This window comes from Mollisia scopiformis (genome assembly GCF_001500285.1).
Source record: "Mollisia scopiformis unplaced genomic scaffold LY89scaffold_26, whole genome shotgun sequence".
Lineage (NCBI taxonomy): Eukaryota > Fungi > Ascomycota > Leotiomycetes > Helotiales > Mollisiaceae > Mollisia > Mollisia scopiformis.
This window is the reverse complement of record NW_017263606.1, coordinates 96767-121317: the sequence shown is the minus strand read 5'-3', so window position 1 is coordinate 121317 and position 24551 is coordinate 96767. Positions and strand designations below refer to the sequence as shown.

General features: G+C 47.5%; 8 protein-coding genes across 8 annotated transcripts; 3 read left to right on the top strand and 5 right to left on the bottom strand.

Moving 5' to 3' along the window:
- Positions 1-838: 838 nt before the first annotated feature.
- LY89DRAFT_723516 (uncharacterized protein) lies at positions 839-1808 on the bottom strand (the record flags this gene model as incomplete). Its single annotated transcript, XM_018218826.1, has 3 exons — positions 839-1149; positions 1204-1313; positions 1364-1808. 3 exons carry the CDS (start codon positions 1806-1808, stop codon positions 850-852), a joined length of 855 nt encoding a protein of 284 aa, XP_018064612.1. The 3' UTR covers positions 839-849.
- Positions 1809-4547: 2739 nt separating this feature from the next.
- Positions 4548-8615, bottom strand: LY89DRAFT_596184 (RhoGAP-domain-containing protein; the record flags this gene model as incomplete). The annotated part of the gene is made up of 5 exons (XM_018209905.1): positions 4548-4700; positions 4751-4884; positions 4940-8326; positions 8454-8484; positions 8538-8615. 5 exons carry the CDS (start codon positions 8613-8615, stop codon positions 4548-4550), a joined length of 3783 nt encoding a protein of 1260 aa, XP_018064611.1.
- A 2934-nt stretch (positions 8616-11549) lies between these two features.
- Positions 11550-15785, bottom strand: LY89DRAFT_626690 (ARM repeat-containing protein). The gene is made up of 5 exons (XM_018211117.1): positions 15554-15785; positions 14971-15396; positions 14801-14919; positions 13851-14750; positions 11550-13802 (listed from the first exon to the last, which is right to left on the bottom strand). The coding sequence occupies exons 1-5, from the start codon at positions 15593-15595 to the stop codon at positions 12047-12049; spliced, it is 3243 nt and encodes a 1080-aa protein (XP_018064610.1). The 5' UTR covers positions 15596-15785; the 3' UTR covers positions 11550-12046.
- Positions 15746-16995, top strand: LY89DRAFT_689546 (BSP-domain-containing protein). Its single transcript, XM_018215926.1, has one exon. The coding sequence runs from the start codon at positions 15829-15831 to the stop codon at positions 16747-16749; it is 921 nt and encodes a 306-aa protein (XP_018064609.1). The 5' UTR covers positions 15746-15828; the 3' UTR covers positions 16750-16995.
- Positions 16996-17309: 314 nt separating this feature from the next.
- Positions 17310-18139, bottom strand: LY89DRAFT_689544 (uncharacterized protein). The gene has a single exon (XM_018215925.1). It carries the CDS (start codon positions 17898-17900, stop codon positions 17682-17684), a length of 219 nt encoding a protein of 72 aa, XP_018064608.1. The 5' UTR covers positions 17901-18139; the 3' UTR covers positions 17310-17681.
- A 440-nt stretch (positions 18140-18579) lies between these two features.
- On the top strand, positions 18580-20197 carry LY89DRAFT_710629 (uncharacterized protein). Its single transcript, XM_018217844.1, has 2 exons — positions 18580-18951; positions 19000-20197. The coding sequence occupies exons 1-2, from the start codon at positions 18895-18897 to the stop codon at positions 20086-20088; spliced, it is 1146 nt and encodes a 381-aa protein (XP_018064607.1). The 5' UTR covers positions 18580-18894; the 3' UTR covers positions 20089-20197.
- A 108-nt stretch (positions 20198-20305) lies between these two features.
- Positions 20306-22555, bottom strand: LY89DRAFT_626680 (uncharacterized protein; the record flags this gene model as incomplete). The annotated part of the gene is made up of 3 exons (XM_018211116.1): positions 20306-20637; positions 20687-22432; positions 22490-22555. 3 exons carry the CDS (start codon positions 22553-22555, stop codon positions 20497-20499), a joined length of 1953 nt encoding a protein of 650 aa, XP_018064606.1. The 3' UTR covers positions 20306-20496.
- A 586-nt stretch (positions 22556-23141) lies between these two features.
- Positions 23142-24252, top strand: LY89DRAFT_596174 (translocation protein; the record flags this gene model as incomplete). The annotated part of the gene is made up of 3 exons (XM_018209902.1): positions 23142-23394; positions 23445-24007; positions 24061-24252. The coding sequence occupies 3 exons, from the start codon at positions 23142-23144 to the stop codon at positions 24250-24252; spliced, it is 1008 nt and encodes a 335-aa protein (XP_018064605.1).
- Positions 24253-24551: the final 299 nt, after the last annotated feature.

Below are 24551 nucleotides of genomic sequence, written 5' to 3'. Positions count from 1 at the left end.
GTCTGTGCATATACTAGATCATCATTCGTGCTCCTAAAGTATGTATACGCTTCTGATATCCATCCTACCTTCCACGGCTGGCAAAGCCGCTCGGTGATTCCTAGGCATGTAACCAACAGGTTGCCGGTGAGGTGTCTCTTACCTTTTGAGTGAGTACTATTGCTAGAGAGCTATTGTTGTCATTATCATTATTGTTGTTGAGGTCGATCTCATTTTTTGTCGTTGTTTTGTCGTTGTTGCTGTCTTGTTGCTGTGTTGTTGCACTTTGGGCTTGTTGTCTGCGCAGTTTGCTATTTTCGTCCTCTTGAAATTCACTCAAGCTCGCGGGAGCTAGATGATCAGTCTTCTGGATTTCACACGTTTCATTTGCTTTTATTGCAAGAAGTCTACAGGAGAGAGTTGCTTAGTTTTAACTATATTTTCTTGGAAAATCACGATCTTCAATATACCAGAGTTCAGTTTCTGGACGCACTAGTAGCATGGAGATATCTAAGGACAGCACGGTCTTACGATAAGTGAGTTGGGACATGTGTTGGCGATACACGAGAATCCTATGTATATACGATTGCGGAAGAACTAGTGCAGAAAGATATATATAGGCTGCTTGAAATCGAGCGCTCGCTGAATGATACTGCAGCAAGTAGAAATAGCGGACTTGAAATTCACTCCTCAAGATCTCGATCAATTTAGAAAACCCAACGGATGCTGCATAAATTCACGCATATATTACCGCAACTAAAAGCTCAACGCAAAACCTCCGCATAGGTGTCGATAAATCCGACGCATCTATAAATCCATCCAAATATCACGGCAACTCAAAGCTCAATAACTCTCTATGCTCTATCCTCCCTACTTCCTCCACCCAAGCCTCCTCTGCATCCTCCTATCAATCCTATCTATCTCCGCCAAGTCCTTGCAATACCCAATCAGATCTCTCCTATCCACCATCCTCTGCTCCGGCGTCAAATTGTTGATCGTATTGAAAGTCTCTGTATCGACCAATGATTCTGGCATGTAGGAATGGATCGTGGATTGCCAGTGTCCTGTTGCTTTTGCCACTTTCCTGGGTTTCTTGATGCCTAGGTGGAAACGCTCTTCACCGTCAAGATCGTCGTCTGAATTATCTTCTCGGCGTCGTTTTTGGGGTTTCTGATCTATGTTAGGAAGGTCCGAAGGGTATGGGAGAATAGATGCGGAACGTACTACAGGAGTCGTTCTTGCCTTGGCAATGAGATCAGCTTGTTTCATAAGTTTCTTCTTCTCTCCTGGTGACACGGGCTCTGGCAGGCTGCGGAGCGGCTTGTAGTATGGATCTAGCAGTAGATTCAGTAGGGATCCGGGAACATAGGTAGATTTGACAGACCTTTCAACTTGTTGACTTTGGCCTCTTGATCACTTCTCTCTAATTGGCGGATGTTCAATATCAAGGCTTCCCTCTCTTTGATAATGGCCATCTTCTCTGCTTTTGTCGTTGCTGCTACCTCTTGCGTTACCAGGGCTTCAGCCTCTTTCCTGAGCCGGGTGATCTCCGGGTTTTGCTGGGTGTTCGTCGGATGAGGTGATTCCCTTGTTACGAAAGAGATCCGGGAGTGATTATGCGAGAGAGCATTCGAGCCGAGAGTCGTAGTCTGTCGTTGCGAACCGAAAACCGTTGTCAATCGGCTGTTAGCGTTATCATCGTCGTCGATAGGAACGAACAGGGGCAGCTCATCCGGCTCTTCGTTGGCAGGACGAGGATCCGGGGCCTTGATCCAGCTCTTCTTGATACCCTTTCTCAGGAACGCTCTGAGATTTCCGTTGAAAGACATGGTTGGTGTGTGATTCTGTTGTGTAGAGAAGTTGATTAATTTATAGAAGGCGTTCTTGTTGCGCTTTCTTGTTCCTTTTTTTTTGCTCGTCCCCGTTACTCCAGATAGTGAATCTCTGCACTATTATAATTCTTGATTAATTCATAAAACGCGTTTTTATTACAAGTTCTTATTGCACTTTTTAATAGCTCGTCCCCGCTATTCTAAATAGTGAATCTCTACACTATTATAATTATTAGTTAATTCATAACCACGTTCTCGTTACGAGTTCTTATTGCGCTTTCTTGTTGCACTTTCTTATTAGTCGTCCCCGCTATTCCAGGTAGTGAATCTCCGCACTATTGTAATTCCTAGTTAATTCATAGAACGCGTTCTTATTGCGAGTTATTGTTGCGCTTTCTTGTTACACTTTTTTATTGCTCGTCCCCGCTATTCCAGGTAGTAAATCTCTGCACTATTGTGATTGCTAGTTACTAATAGGGGTCGAAATGTGCTAAACTATCTTGCGATTGCCTTGCTTAACACCAGTGAGCCCAGAATCTACTGGCTAGCTTTGGGGGACTATGAAGTCAAAGTGTTGTGTTGACGGGTTCTCTAGCTCTCTTGGCAAGGTTGGATATCTCTGCAGGACTTGGCAATATTGCGCGCTTGGCTATACTTGCGAATTCAGAAACCAGTGAACTGTCCCTTGGTTCACTTACCCGACGATTTAAACTAAATTATTTTCACCAAGTCTTCTTACAAGAAACCTTTAATAAAAGAAGGCCCCGCTTTTGTGGGAAATTCATTTATTCTACTTAATTCCTTGATGCCAGATTGACGTTTTGCCCCGGAAGTTCCAAATAGCAATATAACTGACAGCAAGATGTATAATGCTAGAAAACATAGTTCAATAGTAGTCCACTTTTCAAGAGAACCGAAAACCGTTCTTAGCGCAGTTTCATCTAGTCTAGTCAAGTGCTTAAAGCTTGACAGTAGAATTGCTAAACAATAGAACTATATTTGACAGCAACAAGACTAATGCTAAACACGTATAGTAGTTCGATAGAGCCTGGCTATCGAAAAGAACAGAAAACTAATCTGCACACCTAAAATTTGCCCAAACTTATCGCTTATCTGCAACAAGGGAGGAGGGACTCCCTTGAATCCGGAGCCCGGAACAAAGTATCATTCAGGGGAAATTCGCTGTGTTTTGGTGCGACGGACGACGGGGGCGAAGGCAGCGAAGTATTTACACCTGTCGTCCAGCAGGATTGCAAAAGATTCCGACTAACTCCTAATGATTCACTCTTAAGCCCTAAAATCTATGCTTTATCTTGATGGGTATTTCTGCAGTGAATGCTTTGAAGATCTTGTATGTCTCTAGCAGTTATTGGTGATCAGGGAGAACTTATTGTGGTGATAAGTCCAGTCATTCGGAGAAAGTTTATTGTGGTGACAAGTCCCATTGATTAAGCAGGACTTATAGTAGTAATAAGTCGGGTTTATTGAAGAAAGTTTGTTGTAGCAATAAGTCTGATCATTGAAGAGAACTTATTCCAGTGATAAGTCCGGTTGACCAGAGCAAACCACTAGGTATTAACCTTTGATGCTTGATGTTTGAATGAGGCACAACTTATCTCATAAAAATCTACTTCTCAACCTAAAGCACGCTACGCAACTTATAATCTGAACTCATAGAATCTAATGCCCAAAGAATAGCGGGCTACACAATCGCGAAGCGTGACTGACTGTTACTGAAGAACAGGCAACCTACAAACTTACAAGCGGCATGCGCATCTAGCTAGCTCAGACTTTTCAAAGACGCAAGTGGTGGTACTTGACTTGGGCATTATTGATATCAAAAGCTGCAAGACTGGCTCAGCTATTGTGAAAATTGAAAGTCAGTGTACTTAACTCAGGTGTTTTTGATATCAAAGGTCGTGAGACCATCTAGCTGTTTCACAGATCAGTGAAATTCCCATCTGCCCGATAGAAAAGTTTATGATGTATGTTACTACTGATAGTCTTGGGATATTATGTTCGTCTTGAGCATATAGCGCATGTTGCACAACCCCCATTAGCTACCCCGCACTGATGGAAAGGGGGTTTCGCTTATCGCCTACCCCTGAAGTCTTTTTGACAATACAGAATCCCGATCACATAGACAAGACAGAAACTGGTATTTCAGTCGGGACAGAGCCCATTCATTCCATCGTGAAGAAAGAGAAATATCTACTACAACACGCTATACAATTCAAAAGTGTCTGTTCCTTGCCTTTTGCCCTTAGCTTTGCGCAGGATTCTCGTTCATGAATGCAAGTCGAATAGAACCTTCCTTTCTCGCTCAATGAAACCGCTCAACAAGTCATCATAACTACATTTTCTCATCCGCTGCTCCTCCTCTCTACCCCTCCTCTCTGATTCTCATCTCCTTCCCGCCACCCAACTCCAAGCACACCAACCCATCCCTCTCCGAGCACTCTCTCAGCCACCAAAGAAAATGGATATCAATTTAACTGCATCGCTCTTGATCCAACCCTGCAACGACCGCAAGGTTAAGAAGACGAGGAAACGAAGAAGAAACAAACACGAAGCTCATGATAAAACGCCGGGCAAATGTGAGATTGAAGAAAAACGTGATTTCAATCCGCTGCATCATCCAAGCATAACGCCTGCTAAATAGCAAAGCCTAAAAATGTACAAGTCGAAGTGGAAGACCTGGATTCGAAATACCGCCGTGGAGGGGAGGTATTGCTATCATTCTTGAGGATGTCCGAAGATTTGTTCGATGTGTTCGATAACGAATTGCACAGCATTGTTCTTCGAGTGCATATCCGTCATTTCGCGCTCGAGGCTGTGATCTCTCATGATTGTGGGTGCAAAGACAACAGCTAGGTTCTTGGGAGTCATCTGGTGAAATGATAAGCAGAGATCACACAATCAGACCAGGTAATACATACCAAGTTCTCACTCTCACGCTTCGCGACTCGACCAAGATGGAACATCAAGAAGTCAAGGGTATCACGATGTCTCTGAGGCAACATGGCAAATGTTTGCCTCAAGTGATTGCAGCGTTCCCTGTCATCCTCGATAGCTAGGCGGAGGGTTAGCTTCATGTCTTGTAATTAGGGTTCGAAGAAGAAACTTACAAAGCGATTCCAAGACTCTGTCATAGATATCGAAAGTCAGTAGAGGTGTAGGTAATTTCCGGAAGTACTGCTTGAGAACGCTGGTGACGGCTGTGATATCGATATCAGGATCCGAGATATCCCAATCTTCGCCTTCTCTGTCGAATCCTTCTTGGATTATCTTGACTTGCCCACTACCGCCAGTCTTCCTGTAAATACCCTCCATATCCATGCCTCGTAGCTCGACCTCCTGGATACATTTCATGACGACGATAGGAATCTTTTGCTTCTCATACTCGCACCTCTCTACCAGATCGGAGCCGAAAAGGGTCGAGGCATGTTCTGGAGCCAGGACGTTCCCATTCGACAGAGATTTTGGCATTGTCCTACTCTTGAACAATCCAAAGCCACCACCTTGCTTTGACGGATCATTTGACACTGATCGTGGAACGGTCGGAGGTTGAAGACCAGCAGGTGATTCCACCGGAGCCATTGTCATGTTGTAAGGTAAACCAATATTATCGCCAACTTGACCTGCCCATTGCTGCTGACGCTCCTGTTGTATGTTGGCAAATGCGCCCTTGAACCCCTTAGAAACACCTTGTGCGACACTTTTCCCGCCCTTCTTCCAGTTGAACTTCTTAGCTTGACCCTTTCGAATGTTAATCACATGCGGCGCAGAAAGCACAGTTGCCGGTTCCATGCTTGGATCCTGGTCCATAGGCTGCGGGTAAGTATTGACAGAGCCAATGAGGGTGGTCGTTCCAGTCGATGGTCGAATACTTGATTCATCGAGATGCACCGAGACATTAGACTTGTCCTTGTTGTGATGAGTATAGATACCAAGTCCATTCATTGGAGGTCTCGGGCTGTCCATACTGTTCCCACTCTGGGCTTTGAATCGCTCCTGGATTTGATGAGTTAGGTCATTGTTCATGTCAGCAAGTTGAGCATTCTTAGAAGAAAGCTGCTCAAATTCCACCAAAGCTCTGTCACGGTCTGCGATGATCTGATTCTTCTCTTCCAGAAGGTCGTTTCGCTCCTCATAAAGAGATTCCACCGAGCCAGACATAGTCTGCTTCAAGCGTTCCAGCTTCTGCACAAATTCTTTGATCGCAGAATCTTCCAACTCCGCAATGTTGATTGGCTCTTTCGAGTCTTTGGCCCTCTCGACGTATCCCGCAAGAACTTCCAACTGCCGGATCATAATTTCCGTCTGCGAATCGAGAACTGAGACCGTCTTTCTCTTCTCGATGAGTTTCTTATTCAGATTCTTGAGATCCTTTTCGCTATCGAATCGGCGTTCAAGCTCTGCAACCCTTTGTTCTGAGTTTCGAAGTTGCCTCCTTAACAAAGCCGGGTCGTCATTGGAAACAGGCGAGGTGACTGAAATCGGACTGCTGATTTCTCTCGCTGCAGCGTTTGAATCTTCAGCAATTGGTGTTTTCGGCCATCGTGGTGAAGCAGTTGTGCGAGTTGTCTCACTAACACTACGACCATGTGTCGGATGACGCGGGCTATTGCTAATGTCGCTGTTGTTTCTGCCATGGCGAACAGCATTCGAAACTCTTCGCAGAATGGATTGAGAGCTTTCATCGGTGCCCAAGATCCTAGCCATGTCCTCATCCATTGTAAAGTCCCCGCCCGCGCTCCATCTGGGTAGCTTGGGCGAGCTTGGCGGACCATTAGATGAAGCGTTCGAATCCTTCGTGCCGTGTGAGGTTGCTGACGGAGGCGCTGGTGGAGCTCTTGGTGCCATATAGGTGTCGCTCAATTTCTGCTGTGGTGCTGAAGGACGATTCGGGGCACGGCTTGGTGGAACCAGATCCTCACCTACAGTACCTGGCAATTGTAATGCCAAGGGGCCAGATATAGACTTCCCATTCACGGTCGGTGTAAGTCCAGATGTTTCTGACGACGATGAAGATGAGGGTGATGTCTCTGCGCCAGAAGAAGAGCTCATGGAACTAATCGTATTCTTGACCGCCCCTGGTGCTATCTCTTTCCTTGGTATCGACCTCGCGGTACCGCCAGAGTCCATTCGTTTTGGCATCGCAGGGCTATGAGCATCGAAAGACGGTCTGGAATCTGCCTCATCTCTCGTTCTCGAGTCTTGCGAAGACCTCGGGGTTCCAGCCTTTTCTGTAGTGAGTAATTGCTTGGGGGAGTCTGTTACAGGTGTGCTAACCGAAGCTTCTTTACGTGGTGGCGCTGACAGACCTCCTCCAGATGCAGAACGAGAGACACTGCTGTCACTGATCTCAGACTGCGAATTGCTCCTTGAAGCTGTAGACTTCTTCCCCTTCGGAACCTCGCCTAAGCGGAACTTGTCGCTTGTGGATGGAGCTTTGCCGTTGGTAGTGGACGTCTTTGGAGAGTTCGCATGTTGGACACGAGTGTCATCACTTCCAATAGCAGGTGATCCCTTCGTAGATGAGGACGACTTGCCCCCAGCTTGGGCTTTTCGGATACTGTCCTTGATCTGTGCCGTCTCTTCCGCAGAAGGCTGGCGCCCTTTCTCTTGGAACGCGATATGCGGTGTCGACGACGAACTTGCATCCCTAGATTTCGGCTCTGCTGATCTCCCATTGCTCTTGGAAATGCCAAAGTAATCCTTCTCCGGAGCCTTGTTCTCTTTGCTTTTCTTGGATGGGTCGGCCCACGTCTCGGACGTAGACCGTGGAGTCATGTTCTGGGAAGGAGTTGGGTCAAGAGCCAGCGGTATAAAGAAGCTTTCCCCATCACCACCATTGATATCTGAAGCTTGTGAGATAGCTGAGTGTCGATTGTTCCGATATGTGGTAGTTGGTAATGTGAGGCCTTCTCGTTCTCGACCCGGTCCTTCACTCGAGGTTCGCTCAGGCGACCGATCCTGGGGTCTTCGAGAGCTACTTCGTGACGAGGAATCATTCTGCGCATAGCCCTGCCGCGGACGGGGAGACAGCTCTGTTGGGGTATCTGTATCTAGTGAATCTGGCGTCTCTCGATCCGGTGAGAAAGCACTCTGCAGAATTGCATTGGGTGGTAAGGCTGGCAGAGATTTATCAACTAGCATCGGAGACTGATCGTCTTTCTTCTTTGCGTTGGCAGCAGCCCTCGACTTCTTTCTTCTTCTTGCCATCAATGACTCGTGACAACTCATACAGAATATGCCTTGTGAGGTTCGTGCATATCGAAGGTTCTCGATCTTGCGCTTGCAATTCCGACATCGAAAGCAAGTCGCGCAGAATGCTTGATCACCAGTGAGGATAGCCAGATCTTCAATCTTGTTTCCACAGGCACTGCAGCTATATGTGCAATTGTTGCAAATGAGGGAGCCATCGCCCAACAGTAGAAGATTCGCGTCTGAATCGAGTAGGGTTCCGCAGGTATTGCATCGAAAGCAGTTCAAATGCCATCGATTGCCAGCTACAGCATTGTTAGTGACCTGGAACTTGGACGTCGGTGGAGCCATAACGGCCATCATGGCGATGCTGTAAGAGTTCGAAAGGACGATGAGGCTTAAGCCTCGAGAGAGACAAAGGACTTCACTTACCAAGCTCAAAAGCCTTGCCTTCCTCTAAGATCTGTGAATCACGATCAGTATCACGCTCAATCAGTTTCGTCCGAGCGAACGTACGTCTCCGCAGCCTTTGCACGGGTATGCCACATCATCTCCGTCCATTGGAGAGTCGAGGTAATCGGCCGGCGACTCCATCGTGTAGTCAGGTCGATTTACGACCTTGTGTTCTCCGTTGTGTCCAGCAGCTCTTCCCACCTCTCGAGTCGTCGACGTCGTGGATGGATTAGCACATGAATTGCAGGAGATGCGATCCCTCCTCGACGTTACCGTAGTCGAGGAAGCGGTGGTAGGGTACGAGAAAGGTAAGTGCACGGTCGGCGCAGGAGAATACGCAAGTTCGGAACTAGGAGCTAGTCGAGGCGATCTTTAATTGAGTGGAGATGCGCGGGCCTGGAAGGAACGAAAGGGGGAGGGGGAAGCAGAAGAACGGTGAATGAAGAATAAATTATTATGTGCAATCAGATTCACCCGCGGGCATGGTCGACGGCGACGACGGCGAGGAGTGGACAGGAAGAGCGACACCGTAGTGGTGTCGATGAGGGATCAGCAACTGGAGTGGGTTGAGCTGAGTACGCAGATGGGCGAAGGCTGATGAGTGATTGTGTGAGGACATTCCACCACGCTCAAACGGGACTAGAGTTCGAGTTGGGGTTGGATCAGGTTGGTGAAGTTGTTCACAAATGTCTGAAATGGAAAATGGTACCAGCGAAGTGTTATTGTAGGGGTCGAGACTGGTGAACGGTTTGGTTTGCGAGGTTTGCGATGATGGCTTGCGGGAGCTGCGTTCGTTCGTAGATAATTACAGTAGTAGACCCCAACCAGATGGTACTAATGCAGCATCAGGGAAGTGAAAAGTCAAAAGTGCCTGAGCCAGAGGATCCCTTTAGGGTTTCTGAGTTCCTGATGCCCTGAATGCTAGTCAATTACATACAATCCATGCAGTAGCAGCAGTACAGTAAGGCAATGCAACAAGCAGTCTGTCAATCCTCCTCCTCCTCCACCGTTGGTGGCACACACGCACGAGATGCTGAGGCACTTTGGTTGCTCAAGAGGTTTGAACGATTGCCGTCCTCCGTAGGGATTCTCTGCTGGAGACAAGGACCAGGAGAAGAGCTGCTGCAAGGATGCAAGTCTCCCGTTTCAAATATACGGCCAAGCCAACGCAGCGAACAACGACACTTGTAACAGAATACAGGACTGAAGGATGCAGGTGGGTGCGGAATCGACCGTTAGGGGCTGCTCTCGTAATAATCATCACTTTGAACCTTCCTTTGCTCTTTGCTTCGATACCTATACACATCTGCTGATATCCTACACACCTCATATCGTAACACAAGATTGCAAAACAACCACAGCGTGCACTCTGCCGGAAGATACAAAATCTTTGTATCCCCTCGATGCTTCGGAGACTTGTCAGAAGATCACGAAGCTGCGTATGCCGTTCCAAGATCATGGCAACCACGAGAAGAGATCTTGGTTCAGAACGCAATATCTTGACACAACCTCATGCTTCGGTACTCCACACCAAACAATCCCAAAGGAACATTTAACTTTCCCGGAACAACTCAATTTCCCCCAACATGTACCTCGTCTGGATTGATGAAGGCTAAAAAATAGATCCAAGATTGGAGGAACAATCAGCAAAGTTTGCATGATTTCGTCCGATGGGACGTTTACAAGTAACACAAACATCAGCAAATTAGTTGGATCGATGTTTGATATACAGTGAACCCGTTCAAAGAGCAACTTGTATCTGGTAGCGATGAGTTTCAACCTTTCACCGATCCTATTGTGAGCCACCCTAAGGCTGACACCATCTTCCCAACTTTATCATGACAGGTCTCACTCATGAAACGAGGAGGACTCGACGACTCGTTCTTTTCCGGTCACTCAGCTGTTTCGTTGCCTCCCCCCACCCATAAGATTACAGAATCCCAAATTTCGAACCTCTAAGCCTCTTAGAGAGCCTGGTATGGTATCATCTGAATCCCGAAACACGTCCAAATCCATCTCGTCCATTCAGCTTCCAAACATTCTGCTCACCCCAAGCCACGCCACATGCCTAACCCAGAATAGTTTCGAAACGTCTCTTCAATTGGATGTGAAAAGTCCAACGAGATCTCTTTATGAGCCGACGCCCCTGCCGCAGACAAATTCAAATCGCTTGCGCCATCCCGAAACGACCTAGACCCCTCCGCGCCTGCCTGTCGATCGACCTGCAGTGCCCGCCGAGCTCTCGGAGCCCTTGAAAGTCATGATCTTAAAAAGATTACTTGAAACCTTCATCGGAAAATCATCACGTGTGGGTAATACAGTCTCGCAAAGTACTTAGCCAGGCCCAGGCAGAGTCCCATCCAGGTGTCATGTCTGTGCTGCGTGGCTTCAACAGTCGAGATCTCAGGGTATGTCAATCTTAAGACTTCGCTCGATCGTTATTGTCCGGCGATCTCATGGCACAGACAAACGTCAGGCTGAGGTCTCGTCGTCTATCGACGTCCATGCTCTTGGACACTCGTCAAGATATCCAAGTGTCTCTTTCATGCAACACCACAGCATAGCCTCTCAGACACTCGTCAGCAGGAAAGTCTTGACGAGGCAGATATCAGATGGCACATCTCGCAAAGGCATAAACTATGACCACTCTGCAATCAAGTCCACGTTTATGCGAGGACATTCGGAAACGGTGATCGGAACCGAATGATATTACTTCAGGGGCCGACGATCTTCGGCTCATAATGCTGCTGGTCTCCGACTAATAAACATCACTCAGCTGTATACTTCATCATGCGTACAGTGATTCAGACGAGAAATTTACGAAGCCTTCATCTATTTGATATCTCGTATCGCGTGACTTGAAAGAATCGTCGAAATTGCAAAGTAGACTTGTCAGCTTACCCGAGCTTTCTTGTTTCCGAGGTAATTCCTATTCATAGAAAGTAAAGTAACGTAACAAAACCATAAACACGAGAAATGCACGGAAGTCGGACTGCCCTCAGGCGATTGAACTACCACTCGCGTACCTGACCCAGAGACTGCAAGTTTTTCAGGGGCATTGGCGGACCCATGCCACGCATCATCATCAAGCATAAACGTTACCACTCTCAGCTTACTCACTTACACCTCGCCAAAGAAAGGACCAAGACCTGAAACCCAAAAATACCTACACTCGTCCAAATTCCACGTGGCATTCATTCAGCTACTCCCGAAACCCACGAATGGGAGATTCTACCGCCTGCATGCTGCAAAGGTAGTGAGCACCCAAAACAGCAAGCAAATCGGACAGCACAGGGCAGGATAGGATAAATTTTTTCCAGTTGCATTGCATTACTATTCAGCTACACACTTCTACCTACCACCCAAGAAAAACCACGCCGAATGGAAATGCACATCCCAACAACCAACCAAACAGACGGACGGATAGGATAAACAACGCCTCACTCCGTGCTCCGGTCCCCCTATCTCAAAATCTTCCAGGTACGGCAAAACAAGAACAAACAAGAACAGGAATTTTTGATACACAGAGCCACCCATCCATACCGTAGCCTCCTTGCTTGACCAGAACAGCCTCACGAAGCAGCAACAGCAACCTCCCTCTGCCTCTTCACAATGTAATAAGTAATCAGACTCTTGGGATCATCCCTCACTCCGCCAAGGGCCTCCCAAAACCGGTTTTCCCCAACTCGAGCATGGACACTGACACAGAGCTGTACAGCATCCATTCTGACCCCACTCTCTGCACTCTCTAAGCATCTCGCTGCTAATTTACACATGCCTACCACTTCCTGATCGCTTGGCATGAAGTCTTTTCTCACGTCGAGGAGTTCCTTGAGGACGTGGAGACCCATGGATAGAGTACGGCAGCCTTCGAGTGACATTTCCTCCTTTGCAAGGCGGGAAGTGATGGTGTGCGTTGTTTGTTGAGGATTGGAGAGGGTGACGAGCTCGTCTGCTAAGAGTTCAAGACCACTGACAATATGTGCTCGTGCATCATAGCAACTGCGCGTTGCCAACAGAGAGCCCAAACCTTTGGGAACATGTGGTCGGAATGCTTCGCGGTCCTTCTTGTACAGAAGTTTGATGGTGGCCAGGATCTGAGCCTTGACATCTTGGACCTTCTCTGCTGGAAGAGAAGTCAAGGGTGATTCGAGATAATCGAATAGACCAAGGAGTAATGCATCGAATTTGTCGTCGGAAAAGGCTGCTTTGTTATCTCTGATCGTTGCTTGAAGTTTCCGGAACCCATGGACATCGAGTGATTTGGCCTTAATCTTGGCGATACCGCTATCTAATAATCGAGAGTTCTGCTTAAATCTTTCTGGTGACATTGCTGGTGTTTTAGGAGAATCGACTCCAACTGTGCCATTCATGCCATTGACACCATTTCTGGCCATAGTTGCAGCGTCTTCGTTGACCGCAACCTCTTCTAGGACTGGCGCAGTAATTGCTGGTCTTGGAGTTGTCTGATCATCTGTACTTGAAAAGGGGTCTTCGTAAACCTTCATGGACTTCAGCGGTGTCACGATATCGTCCTCATCTGAATCTTCAGTGGTCTGCGGTAGATTCTTGCCCTGGGAGTCCTTGAATCCTGTAAGAGTTGGAACCACCAAAGTGAAGTCTTCGTCAGCTTTGGACGGACTTGAAGAAGGAAGATTTCTCATCGAAGGCTTTGGTCGCACTGGACTGGCTTTCGGAGAAGGTGCGACTCTGTTGATAGTGTTTTTCACAGGGCTGGCATGGCTAGATTGGCTGGCATGACTAGAATGACTCGTGTTCGGTCTTTGAGGCACTTTCTTTGGTGGGCTAGTACTGCTGGCGCTTGGTGTTCGAGCCTTCGGTACTCTAGTAGACGGACTCGTGTTTGTGTCACTATTGCTGGGTCCATGAGCAGGACGTCTAACAGAGTAGGGTCCTGCTGTTGCTGGTCTCGCAGTCAATTCTGGACGTGGAGCGGGGCGAAATTTTGTTGGTCGCATTGGAGCAACAGATAAACCACCGTGAGCTACAGTTGTAGATTCTGGTCGAGCTCTCATCGGTGCATCAGAGGCAGCGGAAGCTGTGGAAGACGAAGAAACAGTTCGCATTGGCGAAAAGGTAGACATGGCCGAACCCGGTCTCGCAGGAAGGTTCTTGGTTGCTGCCATTGCAGCTTTCTTCTGGGCCAGCATGGTTTCTCTCAAAGAGGGTTTTGGCGGGCCACTGGTGCTTTTGGAGAATCCCATTCCGGGTCGAGGAGCAATCACTTCAGCTTTCTTGGGAGAGTTTGGATTGTCTGGTGCGTTCTCAAGGAGTCTCTGCTGAGTTGCGTCAAGAGTTGCCATGATCCTGGGTGCAAAATTAGTATTGTCCAAACAGAAACGGGAGTTTACGCACGCCTCTGCTTTAGCAGGCCACATTAAAGAGAAAGCCCAATAAGTGGATCGCATGTTTTCTCGAACTCCTGGGTTCGCATCGGCAAGACCTTTCTTGACACACTTCTCAATTAACTCCAGCCCGCCAGTGTGCTCGATGTGGCTTTTGTGATGAGCTTCCTTCTTCAGTAAAGTCTTTAGCCACCCAGTGGCATACGTTCTAGGTTGGACATTCTTATCTTGGCAAGCCATCCAAATGTGCTGCATAATTCTGTTCGTGTACGAGACCTTGCTGATAATGATATCGACGGTTGCGTTTCCTTGCTGAGAACTGATCTTTTTCGTGCCACCACATAGCTTGATCAAGTTCTGGAGCAGTAATTCGACCATCGGATCCAATCCAGGTCCAGCAGTCCGGGCAATCTCCTGAACAACACTGCATCCCTCTTTCGAAAGACTGGTTCTCAAGGAATTGACCGCTTTCAAGATTCCATCCAAAAGTGCCTTGATGCCGGCGAGAAATACATCGTGAAAGTCGCTAGGCGCGTTTCCTGCATTAAGTCTTCGTAATTTTGTGCAACTTTGCTCTCTCTTCAGCCAATTCTGCTCTGATTCCTTCCCTTCAAAGTATGGATGCATGTCCCTGAAGATGTCTTCCAACTCCCTTGCGGTATTCACATAGGAAGGCTCAACTTGTTCAACTTTTGCTTCGATTGTTGGAGTAGTAGGTCGAATACTAGACATTGATGAAACACTATTGGAGAAGGTTGGTCTTGACGGTTGCTCAGCAATCTCTTGCTCAACAGGCTCAGGTGCTCCGCCTGGGCCTAGGTGTGGCATGATAGCTGCAACTATCGCTGGCCGGACATTGAAGTTCTTCAGTTGCTTCTTGAGGTCTGACTTTGCCGCATTGGGAGCATTTCTGGGTTTCATTAACAGAAATTATGGAAAGACTTCCAATCATATACATACTGAAATAGTGCAATGACGGAATTTCTTGCTGTGTCTCTGACCATGCCATCTGCATCCTCGAGCAGATCCATAAACGTCATAACAAAGGGCTTGAATTGCATACCATGTTCTTGATGCATCTGCGCCCATATTTAGCATTTTGACAATAGTGTCTGGAGGGGATAATGTACTTGTACAACCCAATTCATCGAGGCTTCCTTCATCCGTGCATTCTTTCCTACCATACCAGCATTCTTGACTATTCTTTCGACATCCATCGGGGCCTGTTTCCAGAAAGTAGTCAGGCATACTGCTGCTAATTGCCTATATTTCTCCTTTTGGTCTCCCAACTTCTCAATCACCAAAGGCAATGTTCGTGCAGCTTCCCTCACAACATACTTCGGTTCTTGTCGTGATAGTCTCGTGAGGAGGTGGTTTAGGGTAGAGAAGCCAGCATTGACAATAGCAGCGTGTTGGGAGGTCATTGATATGCGCGAGGCTTCGAAGAGGGGGTTAATACACAGTTCCGGGACGAAGTGCTGCTTTATGCTGCTCTTGCAACCATTGATCAAGCCAACCTTGACGTCTGCAGGCGCGTCCGTCCGCAAGACAGCCAGCTATTGTCAAATCAGTATACACATTTGACAGTAACCTAGGAGCCGACGAGCTCATTCGAGGAGTTGAAACAGCCTCTTCTTTGAGGAGCAGCTCTCGAGGATCGTGAAGATTTTGGCTCCTAGATGAAAACAAAAACAAGGGCAGAATCTAACGTACCAGATTCGCGACCTGGTCTTCATTGATCTTCTCACCAGCCATTTTCGGAAACTATCGATGTGTTGTGCGGTTGTCCAGTATGTAAACAAATCAATGCGGGCGGCTGTACTGTACGTAGAACAAAAACGCGCTAAGATAGCCCAGGGGTCGGCAAGGATTAGCTATTTCGTCGACGATAGTGCCCGCCACGTAACGATTCACATTTCTCTCGCAAGTTGTCCGTTTATGAAGCATTTGAACAATTGCGCTTGTGTGATCCGTACGCGATCTTTGAAATGACCGAAACAAGCCCGCTTCCACCTCTGGTATTCATGCCGGCTCAATCCTCCCGAACAGAAGCTCCCACTCCGTCTGCAACACCACTTCCTCCAGCTTCTCAGAAACCCCCAGTCACTCGGAACTCGCCAGCGAAGGAGACTGCGTCTTCGAAGACTCCTCAGTTCATCCTCCCCAAACTTCGACTCGAGATACGAGACCTGAACCATGAAGGTGCCGAAGTATTTCTCACTGCTGTCATTGCAAGCAAAGCGTTAGCGACTTCGGTTCGAAGTGTTCTATCTCTGCTATACCATACTCCAGACTCACCTACAACGACTGTACCTTCAACACGATCTGTAACACTTATACTACGACCCATGGAGGGCGTTGCATATACCACTGGCAGCGACTTAGATTCTGACCACAAAGAGATACATTTTTCCCTCGACTACATCAATGGAATAGCAGCTTCCAGGAAGAAAGACGAAATCATGGGGGTTCTGACGCACGAAATGGTACATTGCTATCAATATAATGCTTTTGGAACATGTCCTGGCGGCCTGATTGAAGGTATCGCAGATTGGGTGCGTTTGAACGCTGACCTCAGTCCGCCACATTGGAAGAAAGAGGCCACAGGCAAATGGGATGCAGGTTATCAGCATACTGGATACTTCCTCGAATACCTTGAGCAGAGATTCAGTGCAGGTACCGTTCGAAGGATGAACGAGAAGCTGAGAATAGTGAGATACGAAGAGAAAAGATTCTGGACCGAATTAATTGGGAGACCAGTTGAACAGCTTTGGGGTGATTATTCCGAAGCCGTGGAAAAGGAACGCAAGCAAAACAAGGATGAGGAGGGCGTCCTTGTTGAGAAAGAGGACGCAAGCACACCAAAGCTTCCTAAAGACCCTTCAACGCCAACCACAAAGGAGGAGTAAACGAAATTCCATTGCAACTGCAGCGATTCATACACATGATACCAGCCAGCATAAGATCAAGGGCATAGCATTACAGGAGCATTGGCAGGGTGTTTTATCATATTTAGCAATGTTTATATTCTCTCTACACAGAACTCGCGATACGCAAGCTGCACTGATTTTTATGTTCACATCTCTTTTACATTTCCGTTTCTACCTCTTCTATATTTTCGATCGAAAAATTAGTCCTTCCAAAACACCATCCATCAACGCCTGGCTTAAAAAGCAATGTATTTATTATGTTCCTTCCTAACGTTTTGCATCTTTAGCAACCTGTTGTGGACCTCGAGATGAAGACCTGGACGACGAGTTTGAAGAATCGCTAGTGCTACTTCTAGAATAGATTGTACTGCGGTCACTTCTCTCTGTTAGAAATTTCATGCCATCAATCCAGAGGATTAAACCCACCGAGCGTCCTTATGCTGCAGCACGGCTTTGTATTTCACTCCACCAGTGGTGATGTTGAATGGCAGTCCCTTCCCATTTCGCATAGCTTCATAGAGCTGTTCCTCCAATGTCATACGTGAAGGCATGTTGGAAGTGAGGACTTATGTGGCAATCGCCAAAACAAGGGCTTGAAGACTCAATGGATTATGAGTTGCTTACTGGATGTCCCATGAGGTGAGAGATTGGTACTTATACCTCCTTCCGGGGGATTATCTGATCACCCAAGAGCTCTTCAAATGCCGCTCAGCTGTATGACCATCTCCCGACACATATTGACACAAGGCCGTAACTATGTCATGTTGCATCCGAACTCCCACCATTATGATCCGAGTACTCAACAGTGCTCAACGATTCATAATCCCGATAAAGTTTAAATCCCGTCACACCCGCCCTACAGGTAAGACGCCGAACCCAAATTCGACAAAACATTCAAGCACAGGCATTTCCTAACACGACAGATGGCGTTCTGGCGAGGCAGTTTCACCTAGGATGGGCATGTCAATTTTGAGGTTGAGAAATGCGCCGTAGTGACTATTGGCAGATGCGATATGGTGAGACGGTCTTCGGGTCTTAACGGGGCGTGCAACATAATAGAAGACCGCCCAGATACATAGTACCTGCCGGGCGAAGAATTCCCTTCTTTCCAACGACGATGCGAGCCTCATCTTTCCGAAGCGAGGCTACAATAGCTCCAAGAAAAAGGGGGACAACGGACATGTGACCATATTTTAAGACCTTTCAACGTAACAGGTGGATACTGCTCATGCTCTTGATCAGTTGTACTCTTGCTCGTGTCGCAGGCACATGGACTCGATTCATCCAGCACAGGATACTGCAGAAATTGGATCATAGATAATATTGTTCTAGAGTTTGTGGGACAATATATGTCCCAATTGTGAATTAGATTTGCCGGACGAAATATGCAAAAGCGATGTACAATACGATATATTTTTCTTTTTATCTCGAAGAATCTGCTTTCCCACTTAAATTGTTCCGCAAAATCTGGAACAATATTTTCGTATGTTCCGATTTTTGGGGTATTCTACTCCCAAGCATGTGGTGCACTATTCAGCTATTACTTTTAAACAATCGTAACAAGTTGATTTCTACAATTGACATTTAACAAACAAAAGCCAAACCCCTTTCACCGGAACTCAGGTTTGGAGTCAGATTTGGAGGATTAACACCCTCTTGGCGAACACTCGAGTTGTAGCATAAATGAACATGAGTCTGAAAATGAAGCTTTCATGACGCGGACGCCACAACCCCAAGCCACACTGTGGCCTTCTTATCGAAAAAGATAGTGGGGTCCTCGCAATATATCGTCGTCGTCACTCCGCCCTTACTTAACTTATTCACACCCACCTCTTCTCCTCCGTTCCTTTCTTTGTCTTTTCCTAACATTCAATTCAACAGGAGTCAGGTCTAAAAATGCCAGCCGTTGTCGTTAAAGGTGCGTACCGCCCACCAGCAAGTCCCATGATGTGATTCGCCTATCAGGTTATCCCCGATGTAGATCAAGGTGGCGTTGTGCTTCGCAATCCTCGAGGCAGCAACTTGATTCACCTCAAGTTCCTAGTTCATTCATAAACTTGCGAACCTCTTCTTCATCCATTCGATTCATCGCATTTAGTCAAACTTCTTTCAAACTTGTACAAAATGCCTCCTAACCCTGCCGCCGTAGGAGTCGTTGTAGCTGTTTCCATTGTCGCAGCTGTAAGTTCCCATGCTCTACTCGTTGGACCACCTGCTAACAATATGCAGGCCGCAATAGCTGTTTACGAATCCCCACAAGCACGACAATTTGCCGAAGATGTCCGTCGAAAGATAGCAATTGCCCTCCATTCTCTCGGCGATGAAATCAATCCACAGTCTAGGCAGCCTCGTTTCAACCGGCCTGAGGATGCCGAAGGATTCCTGATGAGCCAAGCTGGTGCAGACCCAGGGATCGACGCAGATGAGGAGTCAAAGAAACGTCAGAGAGAGGAGTTGATGTACTGGAATGCTGTTCACCTCGAGAAGAAGGAGAAAGAACGACAGATGAATGGAACTCGACCTGAGAACAGAAGTCGTGGATCGAGCTTCGATGATTTCCTTCACGAGGACCCATCAGGCGAGAAAGGAACATACGTCTACAATACCGGGACCGATACAAATCAGACGGAAGGGCTCCGAAACAGAGGTGTCCAAGGTCTGAACAGAGGGTCTTTCTATGCCAATCCATTCGGCGATGAGCACAACATCGAGATGGACGAGCAGCGAGCTATCGACGCAAGCCTGATGGATCCCGACATGTCTGAGAGGGAAGAAATGATGTCGGATATCTACTCTGCGAATGAAGACCCAAGACCATCTCGTCAGACTCCCGCCACCATCGCTGAACAGTTGATTGATACCTCCGATGACCCTGTACCGGATCCTCCGGTTTCCTTCCCCACAATGGAAGATCACTTCATGGGAGAGACAACGAACTTCACCAACATGGCAACGGCAGATAGAGACGACTCGGCTTATGCGTCCATTCATGCTTGGGCAGACAATGCAAACCACAGCTTCTACTCTCCGCTTCCCGTCACTCCCGGAGCCATCACCCCACAGCAGCAGGAAGTGCGTCCTAGCTCACCTACTTTCAGTGATCCTGATGTTTCAGTTCCAGGAAGCGGCTTCGCCACACCAACAGACTCTGCCTCCCTGGCTGGTTCAGGCGAGGAAATCTGGGCACCACGAAGTGGAGCTACGAGCGAAGCAGATGTCATGAGTGTGGATGGTGAAGGTGTCAGTACACCAGGTACATGGACCGAAGTCGGCAGTGTTGTAAGTGAAGATGATGTTGGAGCCGGTGTTCATCATTAGAAATTCTGTTCGGTGCGGATACCAAATATGGGTTATTGGCGTCGTGGAATAAGGAAAGCGTAGTACACAGCTCGTGATAGGGGGTACATTGGCATGGACATAAGGATGGCGTAATTGGGAATTCGTTGATAGGAATCAATTTGGATGCTCTTTTCAAAATTAGATGGGATGCGATGCGCTCTTGATTTCACTGTACAGTACACTAACAATTAAAGCTGCTCGGACAACCCAAAGTTACTATTACTAATTCATACATGGAGGTTCTGTTTTCCCGAATACTACACAACATTCATTGGACACTTCTAGCAGAAGTCCTGCTCTATATCATACAACCCAGACCGAATTCCTTTCTCATAATGTCGTCCTCTTTTTGACGCCTTTGAGCTCCTTTTCCAATTGCACTGAATACTAAGACGGCACACCCTCATATATATACCCATTATCCGCCCGCTTTTTCCTTCGTTTATTAGTCTTCCTATTTCCAGCCGCCTTTACAAAAACTGTCAAAGCAGTAATAATCAACACGATAATTGCTGCAACGGTAGGAACCTTGACTCGTTAGTACTCTTTTCTCTTGCCATAGAAAACTTGAGTTTACCAAAATAATTCTCTTTTTGAGATCATCCTCTTGTGCCAAGGTAGCGCTGTAAGGGCATGTTGCATTCGGTCCGCCCGTCGTCCAGCAACCCTTCACGTCCAAACTGTTGAAATCAACCCACGCTCCATGACCATCATAGTCTCGATGGTTATCTTCCATGGCTTGGCTGAGAAAGGTGTTCTCAAGTGCCGTTCGAGGTGCGGTAAAGGAGTAACCGTCTGGACATGCTTGGTCTGCATAACCGTACGAGATGGGATAGGTTGTGACTGTCCAGTTATAAGGTTCATCTTGGGCTCGGCACGCGGCGTAGTATTTCTGTGAGCAGTCTGCTACTACCCAATGCCCGAAAAGGTCCACGTTGGATGTTGCACAGCGGTAGAGCGAGGCATTGTCGCTTCCGTTGTAGGTTTTTGGCTCACCTGGTGCCCAGGACCATATAGTTGCATAGGAGAAATTTTGGTAGGGTACGTAGTTGTCGTGAGCTGTGGCATTGAGCAGAGTGACATTTAAGATAGGGGATATGCCACAGCTGGTTTCGTTCATTGTTAGGTTGAGAAGAGGAAAGAGATCTGAAGAATTGCCTGTGGGATAAGCGAATCCCGCCAGATCTGTAGCAACAGCCCAAGACGAGTTGATTTGTGCCAAATTCTCGGTAGAGTTGCGAAGGAAGCAACCCCGTGTCAATCTGCCTTCGCTGGTCGTGTTCAGGTCGGTCTGAACCTCTTGGATGTAGCCACTTGGAAAGATCGTCCCGGTATCAAGAGTAAAATTGTATCCAGACATCTGCGGATCAATACTGCCCCACCCCAACAATAAACGCTTGCTTTTAGAGAACTCAATGTAACTCTCTGAGGGCCATCCATCTTCCGTAGTGACGATGTCATTTGCGATGGTCTCCGTCACGTAGTAGTCAGAGACTGGCCGGTATTCTTCACTCACCTGGTACCAAGAGCCGTTAAGATTTGCTCGCTCATCTCTCAGATTGATTGGCGTATACAGGAATGAGGAGAGATTCGCCTGGAATATTGTGCTAATGGCATCCGACGAAGTAGGCAAAGTGGACGGACTTGGAGCAGGAGAATCTGGTGAAGAAGGGGACGCAGCGGCATGAAGGTTGATAGTGACGTATAGGAGACTGGCACTCAGAGTGGTCTGAGTTTTTTGTATGTAATCCAAAAGTTGAGTTGCAAGAGTAGACAGGTTGATAGTCGTAGTGCAAACAAACGGGCCTATAGATATCAAAGGTTCGTTGGATATGTTAGGTAGAAGTGCAATTGACGGTAATGTCTGTCCCAGGGACGACCCAGAGGTACTGGATGATTGTGCGGCGAAAATAGCCGTTGCGTTCGGATCTGTACTAGATAGTACCTGTCGTGCAGTGACTCTACTCTCGCTTCCAGAAGTCGAGGAGGCGACACTGGGTGAGGTGAATCCCGCAGTAGACTCAGAAGCTGAAGTTCTACTGAACAGAGAAGTCGAAGAGAAACTCAAGGTAGTCGTCGAGGAAGGGGCAGCGTCTTGGACCGAGGATGGTATTTCAACAGGACAAAAAGACCATACTTTCCTTCCCTGGTCCCAATACAAGTCTATCTCGAATCTACGGAATCCAGAAGCGAGAAGATTTGAGAAGCAATCGGCGGAGTTATCATCCTCAAATCGAAGAGTCGGAAAACATGCCGCAGTGAAAGAAACCCCCGGAGTTGTAACATAGTTAATTGGGACTTGTAGGCCCAAGTCTCTTTGCGACTACAGACGGAACCTTAGCACGTGGGTCAGGACTGGGGGTAACGAGGATCTTCATACGAGGAAAACAGTCGTGTATGGAGGTTGAGGCTCAACTCCTGGCCCCAGAGAATAATTCTCACTCATTGTCCTCGCCAAATCCTGACATTGACTTTAAGTCATCATCGAATGAACCTCGTCGGAGCAGCCGGAAGCAATGTTCATGTATGAGGCAGACGCTCATCCCAGACCATAATCCGAAGGAGCAATTGGATGTAGAAGGCTAATAGAGACAAAAGTCAAAAGTCTTCGAAAGGACTAGATGAATGCAATGTACCCTCATTGAATATCAGAAGACCTTTATAAGTGTTTCGTTGCCATTAGACTTATTTTTAGCGCATCGAGGTTAATCGGAGGAGAAGGAGCTATGACATGCCGGACCCCAGACCATGCTCGGATTACGCCACAAAGTGGCTAATCCCGAAATACCACGGTTGCGTTTAACATTTGGACACATAATTTCAGCCTTGAACATAAGAAAAAGAGACACTCTTCCGCCTCCACATTCCACAACGTACATACAATATCTTCGATAATGGCGAGCGCTGGCCCTCAAGCACCGCAGGGAGGTCCCCCTGGAATGCCCTTTCAACTTCAGCCAGGACAGAAACCTACGCCTGAGCAGATCCAGGCGATGCAAAGACAGCTGGCCATCGATGCAGCAAAGAATGGAATGTCAGTACAAGAGTTCGTCGAAAAATTGAAGCAACAAGCACTGCAACAGCAGATGGCTCAACAAAGAGCCCAGCAAGCCGCACAGCAGGGTGGACAACCACAGCAGGGACAACCGCAACAAGGACAGCCGCAACCTATTCAACCTGGCCCTCCGAAGCCAGAAGCTCTCGCTGTTGCAAACTTCCTGAAGAACCAAGATCTAAAGCCGAGAACATGTATTCTCAACGGGCAAAGAAAGGATATGTTCAAGGGTAAGCCACTCCTTGCCAATGTGTTATTCAGTCCCTCACAAGCCAAATAGTGAAGCGTGCTCTCAGAGCTCTGCAATCAGACGCATATACCAAAGCCCGCAAGAAGAATCCTCTGCTCCCCGAAATCACCGACCGCGCGTCCCTCGAAAATACATTCAAGCTCCTTCCCATGTCCCTCCTCGCTCTCCGCGTCTCCAAAGTCGATCCTCACGAGGGGCACGACCATGCACCAGGAGCGCACAAAACCAAGCGGGTGAAGGGTCTCTGGACCGTCAAAATCGAGCAACAGCAAGAATGCCGAGAAGAACTACACTTTGTCTGGCTTTACGAGGGCGCGCAACTCAAACAAAAGCTATACGCTATTGGTGCGCTGGCAGTTGTATTTGCGATTGTCATGTTCCCACTTTGGCCCATCAAGATGAGACTCGGTGTTTGGTATCTGAGTATGGGTATGCTGGGACTCATTGGTCTATTCTTCGTGATGGCGATTTTCAGACTTATTCTCTTTTGCATCACGTACTTCGCTGTCCCACCTGGATTGTGGTTGTACCCGAATCTCTTCGAGGATGTTGGGTTCTTTGACAGTTTCAGACCGTTATGGGGTTGGCAAGAGGTCAGATACAGTTCTCTCCCTCTATCCTAGCATTAATCTAACAGCTTCAACAGGAAAAGAAGAAAGGAAAGAAGAAGTCGAAGGCATCTGGGTCTGCAAACGCAGGCGCTACAATGGCAGCTATGACAGGACAACCACTCCCAGCACAAGCGACTACCACCTCAGCGGCACCTCAAATGCAGACCTCAGCTCCAGTAAACAGAAACCTAGCTCCGAGGGTCGAGGAAGTGTTTGATGAGGACTAGGAAGTTTGATTGCGGGGTAGGGGAAGCGTGAAAATGGGCTGGATAGGCAAAAGAAACGTGTATTATAGGGACGTCTCTGTTAATCTCCAAGACATATTTTGGCGTCAATAAATCCTGCTAATGCCGTTTTCAACAACTTTAATATACTGCTACTGTTTGAAGTTGTGCAGCCTTGAGCATCACTTCTCTAGTAGATGATCTGAGAAACGGGGAAGGCGGCACAATAACACCTCATAGCGTATTGAAACCAGGACAGGTTTAGCACTATCACACTACCTTAAACTACCCGAAATTCATTC